Source organism: Entelurus aequoreus, linkage group LG25, assembly GCF_033978785.1.
Source record: "Entelurus aequoreus isolate RoL-2023_Sb linkage group LG25, RoL_Eaeq_v1.1, whole genome shotgun sequence".
Lineage (NCBI taxonomy): Eukaryota > Metazoa > Chordata > Actinopteri > Syngnathiformes > Syngnathidae > Entelurus > Entelurus aequoreus.
Window position 1 is genome coordinate 31,071,245 of NC_084755.1, and position 12,245 is coordinate 31,083,489.

The following is a 12,245-nucleotide window of genomic DNA, read 5'->3' on the forward strand; positions in this document are numbered from 1 at the left end:
GGGGTTCGTAAATCAGGATTCCACCATTCTTGGTACTGCAGGGCACTAATAGCTAATTCTACACATAGAAATAAGAGCCTTACCATGTGTCTGCGCAGGATGGTTTGGCTCTTCATATACTTAAGGCAGAATTCGCACATGTACAGCCTCCCCAAGCGGGCATATTCCTCCGGGTACGGAGAGTGGTACCAAGTATCCAGTTCGTAGCGACCGAACACAATGATCTTAATCATGTTGCTCCCCTCCGACACCTGGCCCGTCAGACGAAGCTTCTCCTGTGTAGACCAGCGTAAGAGGATGTTGGTGAAGATGGGTGGAGGAAAGAAATGAAAGGTGGATAGGATGGGGAAATAGGCAGCGGGGAGATAAGAGGAAGAGAGGAGATAATAGAAAATATAGTATGTCCATTAGTCAGGGAAGATGAGGTGAGGCATAAATCACACCTAGAGAAAACCAGCCACACATACAACACAATTACACAATGAAAACGAAGAAAATAGGGCAAAGGAAAAAAGACTTCTGAAGAGCAGACCTGCAGAGGAGCACTCCCAATAACAAACCAAACATATAGTTGCATGGTTACAATTGAAGTATTAAATAACGTTTTTATGAGTGAGCACGGGAAAGCAAACCAACCATTATGTGGACAAGCAGACTTGCACGTTTGAGACGTTGAAATATGATTAGTCTTTAGAGATGCGTATAAGGAAGTCTTTAGTTATGTAGTCTTTGATCAGTAATTAATCAAGAGTCATAAGAAAAACACAAGGAAAAAATGTTAATACTTAAAAGGGTCATATTATGCAAAACCAAATTTTATTATCTGTTGGTACTTGTTTTTGTGTATTTGGGATCCCAAAAAGTCCCGGAAATCAAACCATGAACCATGAAGGCATGGTGGGGATATTAAAAACAATCTTGCCTTCCTAAAAAACTTGCTCCAAATGAGCCATTTGGAATTTGAGACAGTTGTGACGTTGTCTTAGCCTTAGTTACGTCAGCGGATATCGCCATATATGGGCGACATTTTACCCCAAGACCTTTGCGCGAGTCCCCCATTTTTATTCAGTCGTAGTCTATAAGTTCATTCTTCTTCTCTATCCTCTTGTTGTGGGGCAGACCGGTTTGCAAAATCCTCCGCTGTTGCCATTTTTCATATAAAGTAGCGTATAGTTCTGACTAGGGCTGTGAATCTTTGGGCACCACACGATTCAATCCTTGGGGCTTACGATTTGATTCGAAATCGATTCAAAACGATTGCCGATTCAAAATGAATACTTTTTAATAACATTGGGTGCCAGTTCTATGATTAACAACATTCCTCCATGAAATAGATATACAGCTCCGATACATTTCTATATTACTTAAATGAAAACTGGTTTTGTTTCATAAAATTCTACACAAACATTTTATGAAGTCAAATACAAACAAAGCAAGAAAAGTATCCCCCACTTTCCTTTTCTAAAGTAAATCTGTACAGGAGATATGGACATCTACATCAACAATATGTCTTGCCTGAGGGCCTGGACAGGACAGATTAAAAAAAATATATATATACACTACCGTTCAAAAGTTTGGGGTCACATTGAAATGTCCTTATTTTTGAAGGAAAAGCACTGTACTTTTCAATGACTTTAAAGAAATACACTATACATTGCTAATGTGGTAAATGACTATTCTAGCTGCAAATGTCTGGTTTTTGATGCAATATCTACATAGGTGTATAGAGGCCCATTTCCAGCAACTATCACTCCAGTGTTCTAATGGTACAATGTGTTTGCTCATTGGCTCAGAAGGCTAATTGATGATTAAAAAACCCTTGTGCAATCATGTTCACACATCTGAAAACAGTTTAGCTTGTTACAGAAGCTACAAAACTGACCTTCCTTTGAGCAGATTGAGTTTCTGGAGCATCACATTTGTGGGGTCAATTAAACGCTCAAAATGGCCAGAAAAAGAGAACTTTCATCTGAAACTCGACAGTCTATTCTTGTTCTTAGAAATGAAGGCTATTCCACAAAATTGTTTGGGTGACCTCAAACTTTTGAACGGTAGTGTATATATATATAAATACATATATATATATATACACACACATATATGTATACATACATACGTATATATATATATATATATATATATATATATATATATATATATATATATATATATATATATATATATATACACACACACATATATATACATACATACATACATACATACGTATATATATATATATATATATATACATACATACGTATATATATATATATATATATATATATATATATATATATATATATATATATATATATATATATATAATTATTGTTTTTTTTTATCGATTAGTCATTCCAAATAAGTATCGCGATTCATTCTAAAATCGATTTTTTTTTTACACCCCTAGTTGTAAAATATCTGTCACTAGACTTCATATGGAAGCACTAAAAACTACAACATGGCTGACGGGGTGAGGACGCAATCGAAGGGGGGCTTAGCCTAGAGAAGGGGCCCGGCACGCAAATAAGACCGCCCACAAAACGGTGCATTCTGAAAAAATAGAAGGCGGCTTGAAGATGGTCTGTAAAACAAAATCTATGCAAAAGTTGGACCTAACAACCACCATTACATGTTGTAGATCAGTGTTTCTTAAACATAGGGCTGCCAAAAATATATTTTTTATCAGCGGTGGTGGTCCTTATGGGCTGCAGCGGTACTCAGCTGTAATACATTTTTCCACCACGTGTGGCAGTAATGACAATCTCAAACAAACAGAAGAAACCTGGAGCTAAAGTCAGAGACATTTCCCGAAGCACAAAAATTACGACTAACGTGGAAAATCTGTATTTTCAATCGCACTTAATTTTTATTGAGTTTATTTAAGAAACTATATTACTAATTTAGTTTATTGTTTGTAAATACATTTTTCATCAGTTATTTATGACTCCCTTGTTATGCAGTACACATTGTTTCATATCATTTTGATAAGGTCGTAAACTGCAAGTAGATATTATTATTGAATATGATTCAAACAAAAAGTGAGTGCTAATTCAGTGTTACCATTTCAGTGGGCCACGGGCCTCTCTGTAATGGAAAAATTGGGCCCAGGGGTCTAAAACATTAAGAAATCCTGATGGAGACCACAAGGAAGTGTTTTAAAGGCAGAAAATAAGTCATAATATTGTGGTGAACAAGGTGTGTTGCAATACAATTCCTGCAGGTTTTGTAATACGCTAAAAGGCAATCAAATGAAAGGCTAATTAAAGCTATATTATATTGTTCTAATGACCTAACACAAGGCAACAACATATAGAGGACAGGCCTCCACAGAGGCCCTGATTGAGACTTCCATATCTAATGAAAATCAGGTATTATTATTAGGGGTCAAATACAAAATGGCTCTGAATGGGTCTCAATGGAACGGAACAACGGGAGAAACAACACAGAATAACTGAAAAGGATTGTTCCATCTACCACGTATATTTCAGACTCCTCCTGAGGCTGCAGAGGAGCGTGTGCAGACTGGAAAAGAGAAGAAGAGGAAGAAGGCAGAACAGGGGGGGGCGGGAAGGAGGGAGGCAAATAACAAAACACAAGGAGAAAGGAGTGAAGGAGGTGGGTGATGATGAGTTTTCTCTCTTACAAGGTCCTCCGAGGCACGTGCCTGCGCTTTCCTGAACAAATCCAGATCGTAGTCGCTGGTGATGTTCTCCAGCAGGGGCTCGCGACTGGTCCCGTGGCTCTGACGATGATCCTAGCGGTAAAGACAGCCATTCAAACAATTCAAATAAGCAGCGCCTTAACCGGACTAACAGCCACTAACCATGTACTTTTCCTTCTGCTCCTTATTGGGGCCAGAGTTCCTCTTCTTCCTCAGCTCAGTCACCTTCTCCTTGTAGCGCAGCTGACACTCTGTTGGGGACTGACACATTCGAGAGACCTGCTCACACCTGGCAATACCACGTCTTAAAGGATCTCATCGCACGCAGACAAGGCGTGTGAACCAAACACACCAAAGCTTTTGTTTTGACTGAGTTTGGCCGATGGCCTCCCACACCTTCATAACATTCGAAAGGTGAAGAGTATGTAAAAAGACAGCGGTGTTAGACTGGTTTTCATTGAGGGCCATGTCGCAGTTATTGCTGCTCTCAGAGGGCCGCTTGTAACTGAGTAATATTTGAATGAATGTAAAAATTTATAAGGAGTCGTCTCGATATTATTACTAGGGTTGTGAATCTTTGGGTGTCCCACGATTCGATTCAATATCGATTCTTGGGGTCACAATTCGATTCAAAATCGATTTTTTTTCCATTCAACGTGATTCTCGATTCAAAAACGATATTTTCCCGATTCAAAACGATTCTCTATTCATTCAATACATAGGATTTCAGCAGGATCTACCCCAGTCTGCTGACATGCAAGCAGAGTAGTAGATTTTTGTAAAAAGCTTTTATAATTGTAAAGGACAATGTTTTATCAACTGATTGCAATAATGTAAATTTGTTTTAACTATTAAATGAACCAAAAATATGACTTATTTTATCTTTGTGAAAATATTGGACACAGTGTGTTGTCAAGCTTATGAGATGCGATGCAAGTGTAAGCCACTGTGACACTATTGTTCTTTTTTTTCTTTTTTATAAATGTCTAATGATAATGTCAATGAGGGATTTTTAATCACTGCTATGTTGAAATTGTAACTAATATTGATACTGTTGTTGATAATATTCATTTTTGTTTCACTACTTTTGGTTTGTTCTGTGTCATGTTTGTGTCTCCTCTCAATTGCTCTGTTTATTGAGTGTTGCTGGGTCGGATTTGGTTTTGGAATTGGATTGCATTGTTATGGTATTGCTGTGTATTGTTTTGTTGGATTGATTAATTTAAAAAAAAAATAATAATAATGAAAAAAATAATTAAAAAAAAAAAAGAGAATCGATTCTGAATCGCACAACGTGAGAATTACGATTCGAATTCGAAACGATTTTTTCCCACACCCCTAATTATTACACAATTGCCTACCCGTTTTATTGAAATATGTATTTTTTACGTACACTATAAAAAAAAAAAATTGCTGTAAAAAACTATATAACCAGGGACAGCGATTTACAAAATGTGTAAGAAGACAATGGCAACTTTTAAGGAGAAAAAGTCCAACTGGAGCAGCAGCGCGAAGCAAGTGTACGTCATGCTCGCTGCAGCTGGCTTTTTGTCGGGGACATTGAGGGACCGAAGAAGACCCTCTAAACACGAGTAGTACAGTCTTCAATAACACCAGAAAAAGGTGCTTGATTTGTTGCTTGTCGTTTATAATAAAAAGTCAATAAAAGCTTTAAGACACTTGGGAAATTCTCAACCACGTACATCAGCGGCAACAATTGAAAATATGGCAAAAGAATATACAAATACATATTAATACTAATAATCATAACAGATGTTTTGAAATGTATGTATCGTATTTTTCGGACTATAAGTCGCAGTTTTTTTCATAGTTTGTTTCAGGAGCGACTTATGTGTGAAATTATTAACACATTACCGTAAAATATCAAATAATATTATTTAGCTCATTCACGTAAGAGACTAGATGTATAATATTGCATGGGATTTAGCGATTAGACGTGACAGATTGTTTGGTAAACGTATAGCATGTTCTATATGTTATAGTTATTTGAATGACTTTTACCATAATATGTTACGTTAACATACCAGGCACGTTCTGCTTTAATTTCCCAAGCTTTAAGACACTTGGGAAATTCTCAACCACGTACATCAGCGGCAACAATTGAAAATATGGCAAAAGAATATAAAAATATATATTAATATTAATAATCATAACAGATGTTTTGAAATGTATGTATTAGGGGTGTAACGGTAAGTGTATTTGTATTGAACCGTTTCTGTATGGGGGTTTCGGTTCGGTTCGGAGGTGTACCGAGTTTCCACACGAACATATTAAGTAGCCGCCTCCACTTCCTTCTGCCTGTCTCTGTCAGTCCTCTACACAGCACCCAGCATTGTCCCACCCACACAACCATTGGTTACACGCAGAGCGGTAACAGCCAATCAGCAGTGCGTATTCAGAGCGCATGTAGTCAGTGCTTAGCGTTTAGCAGGTAAGCATCAGGCAGCGGACTCTCCCCAAATTATAATAAACACCTCCCAGTCAACTACTAGTAACATCACTATGAGCTCGTTGACCTTCTAGAAATATAAAAGGCAGCTCGGCTCGCTCGCAGTCCTGGCTTGAGGTGAAGGCTAATTCGCTTTTAGCGTAACGTCAGCTCATTTTGCGCTGTGTGTGTGTGTGTTATGGACAGCAAAGCCCTGTCTGTCTGTTATTTCACTTTACCTTTTTCTGTGTTGATTGAGCTGTGTTGAAGCAGCAAAAAAGGACATTATGTTAAATGAAGAGTTTCTGTCTCTGATAGTTGATATAATAATGTAACTGCATCATAAAGCCTACATGAACTCCATGGTGTTCAGGGATGAATAGTCTCTCCTATTGCTATTGTACTATTTTTTCAGCTATAGTTACATTAATCTTTAGTAATGGAGCAGCCTAGTTTTGAATGGCAGGGTCCCTGCTATCACATGTTGATAAAAATATAACATTTACATAATAAAAATCAACTACAGGCTTCCCAAATGCTATAATAAATCAAGCATGATGAGTTGACTTGAAACTGTTTAATGTTGCACTTTTTATATGTAGAAGAAAAGTTTTGTCATTTTTTTTAATCTGAGCAACAACTTGAGGCAGTTTAATGTTGATTAACGTGGGCAGAATTATTATAGTGTTCCCAATGTTAAAAGGATAAACCCATTGTTTACAAATTTGGTAAATAAATAACCAAAAAATGTATAATTTGTTGTTTTCTTACTGTACCGAAAATTAACCGAACCGTGACCTCTAAACCGAGGTACGTACCGAACCGAAATTTTTGTGTACCGTTACACCCCTAGTATGTATACATTTTTTGAGCCTTTTTAAAGAAAATACTATCACAGCAGATTATGCAAATTACGTGATGAAGTTATGTGACCGCGCCCCCAAAACACCCCCAACCACGCACCTACCGACATAATACACTTGATGTTTTCTTTCACAAACATTTTAAAGAGTGTTTAAGAGCAACGTTAAATGCATATAAATAGTTTGAAGGAGGTTATAAATAGAGATGCCGATAAATGCTTTAAAATTTAATATCGGAAATTATCGGTATCGGTTTCAACCTCCCGATTTTCCCAGGAGACTCCCGAATTTCAGTGCCCCTCCCGAAAATCTCCCGGGGCAACCATTCTCCCATTCTCCCGATTTCCACCCGGACAACATTATTGGGGGCGTGCCTTAAAGGCACTGCCTTCAGCATCCTCTACAACCTGTCGTCACGTTCGCTTTTCCTCCATACAAACAGCGTGCCGGCCCAGTCACATAATATATGCGGCTTTTACACACACATTAGTGAATGCAAGGCATACTTGATCAACAGCCATACAGGTCACACTGAGGGTGACCGTATAAACAACTTTAACACTGTTACAAAGGGACGGCGTGGGGAAGTTAGTAGAGTGGCTGTGCCAGCAATTGGAGCGTTGCTGGTTACTGGGGTTCAATCCCCACCTTCTACCATCCTAGTCATGTCCGTTGTGTCCTTGGGCAAGACACTTCACCTTTGCTCCTGATGGCTGCTGGTTAGCGCCTTGCATGGCAGCTCCCGCCATCAGTGTGTGATTGTGTGTGTGAATGGGTGAATGTGGAAATAGTGTCAAAGCGCTTTGAGTACCTTGAAGGTAGAAAAGCGCTATACAAGTATAAACCATTTATCATTTATCATTTACAAATATGCGCCACACTGTGAACCCACACCAAACAAGAATGACAAACACATTTCGGGAGAACATCCGCACCGTAACACAATATAAACACAACAGAACAAATACCCAAAACCCCTTGCAGCACTAACTCTTCCGGGACGCTACAATATACACCCCCCGCTACCACCAAACCCAACCCCCCAACCCCGCCCCGCCCCCCACCTCATATCGGTTGATTTCGGAATCTGTAATTAATAGTTGGACAATATCGGAATATTGGATATCGGCAAAAAAGCCATTATCGGACATCTCTAGTTATAAAGGCTTCATGGTGTTTAAAGTGAGTAGTAGTTATTTTGCTGGTGGTTCTGGAACATAACCAATGCATAGCAAAAAAAATGAATACAACTTTGTATAGCTGAAAGTTCACACTTAAACTCTATTGTGGTGTTAATAAAGACAACATTAAAAAAAAACTAAAAACTTTTTTGTGTGTGACACCCTGGACCTATTTGTTATGAAGCTGCATTAGTTAATAGCTATGTGATGCAACATAACCAATGCGACTACAATCCTGCTCCTGCCGAAATGAGGAATCACAGACAGTAAAAATTTCATTTGAAAGTTCATCTCTAGATTTTACGAGGCTTCTGCGAGATGAGTAACAGCAGCAGCTTCTGGGTTCAATGCAAAATGAAAAACACACCAATTCTAATGCGCCATATTATCCCCAGGTCTTACAAAAATTGACTTTAGGACTTGGCCCTGATTATTTACTGCTTGTCCATTTCCGCAACAGCACACAAGACACACAGAAAAAAAGCAACTGACGAGTTCAAAGTGAAAAGGGGATCATACCTGGTGTCGTGTGGAGTGTCTATTCTCGTCTTGGCGGTGAGACAGGGTCCTTTCCTCGGCCTGTTTTTCGCGAGTTGAGGGTTTGCCCTGACAAAACATCAAGAGTGTGTAACACCAACGACTCACAGCCAGCCCTGCAGCACAAAACCTCGCAACATTTACGTTCCTACTTTCCCAGGTGTCTTTGCAACCTGACAATTTCAATTTGACCCTGTCGGCACCTCTCGCTTGTACACACTCCGCTCAAGACATACCCGTTGACTCCGAGCTTTGACTAATCCCAAGCCTATGGCTATACATCAGAGCCGTGCAAATTAAGGCCCGGGGGCCACATGCGGCCCGTTAAGCTTTTCAATCTGGCTCGCCGGATATTCCCAAATAATTTTTTTTGATCTTTAAGATGTAAAGTGTAGCTGTCATTATGATGTGCAGTGATGTTTTCTAATGACCGTAAGTCTTCAACTATACAAAGTATTTCAATGGTTGGAATCTGCGCTTTTGCATGATATTTTAGTGACTAGCGTTGTCCCGATGCCAATATTATTTCGATACTTTTCGATACTTTTCTAAATAAAGGGGACCGGAAAACATTGCATTATTGGCTTTATTTTAACAAAAAATCTTAGGGTGTGGCGGACCGGTACTTTTCAGAGGCGGTATGATACCGAATATGATTAATTAGTATCGCAGTACAATACTAATACCTGTATACCGTACAACCCTACTAGTTACTAATCTACGTCACAGCAGCTCAGACGAGGCACCAAGCAGTGTGGGTGGGGAGCGTTTCCACAGAGTGTTTCCAGAGCCTGAAATGCGGGTGTCAGGGACAGACGCGGAAGGAGATTTATACAAGAAGGTTCTAAAGCTTAGTGATACACTACCGTTCAAAAGTTAGGGGTCACCCAAACAATTTTGTGGAATAGCCTTCATTTCTAAGAACAAGAATAGACTGTCGAGTTTCAGATGAAAGTTCTCTTTTTCTGGCCATTCTGAGCGTTTAATTGACCCCACAAATGAGATGCTCCAGAAACTCAATCTGCTCAAAGGAAGGTCAGTTTTGTAGCCTCTGTAACGAGCTAAACTATTGTAGATGTGTGAACATGATTGCACAAGGGTTTTCTAATCGTCAATTAGCCTTCTGAGCCAATGAGCAAACACATTGTACCATTAGAACACTGGAGTGATAGTTGCTGGAAATGGGCCTCTATACACCTGTGTAGATATTGCACCAAAAACCAGACATTTGCAGCTAGAATAGTCATTTACCACATTAGCAATGTATAGTGTATTTCTTTAAAGTTAAGACTAGTTTAAAGTTATCTTCATTGAAAAGTACAGTGCTTTTCCTTCAAAAATAAGGACATTTCAATGTGACCCCAAACTTTTGAACGGTAGTGTATATCACATAGATCAGATTGTAGATGTTTTTTGTTTTTTTTACCCTTCACGTTCATATTTCACTGTGTTTGTTGCATTTTTGTTGCATTTGGCTTGATTGTAAAATATGTGGATGTAGAGGGGGTGTGACGTTCATATGTTCTCAATATTCACGGTTTTATCGTTCATAGAAATTGTTAAATTCCATTTAGTTTTTAAGGCGGTCTGTCATAACATTTATAGCATTCGATCAGACTTTATTGTGAGATTTTATATTAGTTTTCCTAAAAATAGATATACCGGCCCCCAGACACATTTTTTTTCTCTCTAAATTTGGCCCCCGAGTCAAAATAATTGCCCAGGCCTGCTATACATGGTGGCAATGTGTAGAGCAAATATGTACTCTGCAACATGTAGGGATGGAAAATATGGCCTAAAATTTATATTGCCAAATTTATATTGCAGCCTCTTGGGATAACGATATATTATTTGGCATATAAATGATAACAGAACCATTTCAAAACAGGTTACAAAGGCTCCTAATCTGGCTGCTGATGTACGCTGTGATTTCCAGTCGTAATATTTTCTCAAAATTATTGATAATGTACTTGCTAATTTACTTTTAATAGTTGGTTACTTACTGTGGTAACATGATACTATCTACACTTATGTTAAAATGTAATAAACACTTATTTATCTGTTGATTGGATACATTAGTTTTAGGCGATACTACAAATGTGCGTATTGATCCAATACCAAAGTACCTTAAATTCTGGACTATAAGTCGCTACTTTTTTCCTACGCTTTGAACCCTGCGGCTTATGAAACAAAGCAGTTAATTTATGGATTTTTATTTGGAAAAAAAAAAAACACTGACAGTGATTTACTGTTTGTGCTATGGCACCATTTTTTTGGACGAATTTGAATTTATTGGTAGTGCTTTTTTTTTTTCAACCGGAGTGCTGTTGAGTCTTCTATCCATTAACACATTTTCTACTCGTCGCTCCAAGCAACGTTTGTAAGTTTTACAATATAAGTAAAACTGTTTATCCTTATAAACCGTTCCATGAGTGATGTCTGTAGGAGTGTTCATTCATTTTTTTACATGCTATCGTAATGTAATGATGCTGGCATCGTTAGCATTAGCTAATTTTCTAACACTTTTACAGGTGTCTGTGTTAGTATTATTACATTTTAACTGCATTATTTTTGTATTGTTTCAGTTTTACAGATTCCTCAGTATACTAACCAAGACATCACTGTTGAGTAATTGAGTCTGTTTAGCTGATTGGAGAGCTAGCTTCCGCAGCTAGCGGGTCCATGATGATGACTTCTGTTTTGTTTGATCAGCCGTTTTACAGCCGTGTTACAGGCACCGTTTGGAAACAATTAAGGTATTTAAATAAACATCTACAGAATCTTACTGTGTTAATAGCTTATGTTGCAACGATTATGTCTGTGGCTTATAATCCGGTGCGGCTAACATATGGAAAAATGTTTTCTTCTCAAATTTACTGGATGTGGCTAATATAGTACAGAAACGGTAGATACAGGGGCAAGATTGACCACACCAATGTTCATACGTCACATTTTCGGGATCATTAAATGACTCAGGATTTGATCACAACTTCAATCTGACAAAACCACATGATGCGTAACAATATCAATTATTGTTTAACTTATTTCCTTATTCCCTTTTATTGCATGCAAAATGCATAATAAAGTCAATGGTGTAAAATAATTAAACAAATGCAAAAACTACTATTGACATTTATTTCCTGACTTTAAAAATATTTTGTGGTACCGGTAATTAAAAATATTGATCTAATCACTGTAACATCGACCAAATACTAGTACTACACTTGGTATTGTTACTGTCAATATATATATATATATATATATATATATATATATATATATATATATATATATATATATATATATATATATATATATATATATATAAATAATAATATAAATATAATATATATATATATATATATATATATATATATATATATATATATATATATATATATATATATATATATATATATATATATATATATATATATACATATATATATCTACCCTTGTTTACGCTCAAGAGCTCGAGCTTAGTGGTTAGCTATACTTTTTTCTACAATCCTAGTGTGTAGTGTAGCATGTTTGGATATTCCTTGTCCTCT

The 12,245-nt window shown here is 37.4% G+C and overlaps 1 protein-coding gene across 6 annotated transcripts in view; it reads right to left on the reverse strand.

Annotated features, from left to right (window-relative positions):
- The window catches only part of LOC133642665 (histone acetyltransferase KAT7-like), a 55,947-nt gene that overhangs the window by 20,230 nt on the left and 23,472 nt on the right, over nt 1–12,245 (reverse strand). For 5 of the 6 annotated variants that reach the window (XM_062037008.1, XM_062037011.1, XM_062037007.1 and 2 more), the window contains 4 exons: nt 8,677–8,763; nt 3,827–3,925; nt 3,647–3,757; nt 84–275 (listed from right to left, as the gene is read on the reverse strand). In XM_062037008.1, the coding sequence (XP_061892992.1) occupies nt 84–275; nt 3,647–3,757; nt 3,827–3,925; nt 8,677–8,763 (489 nt within the window). The remainder of the gene's footprint in view (nt 1–83; nt 276–3,646; nt 3,758–3,826; nt 3,926–8,676; nt 8,764–12,245) is intronic. The other variant, XM_062037009.1, reaches the window with a different exon arrangement.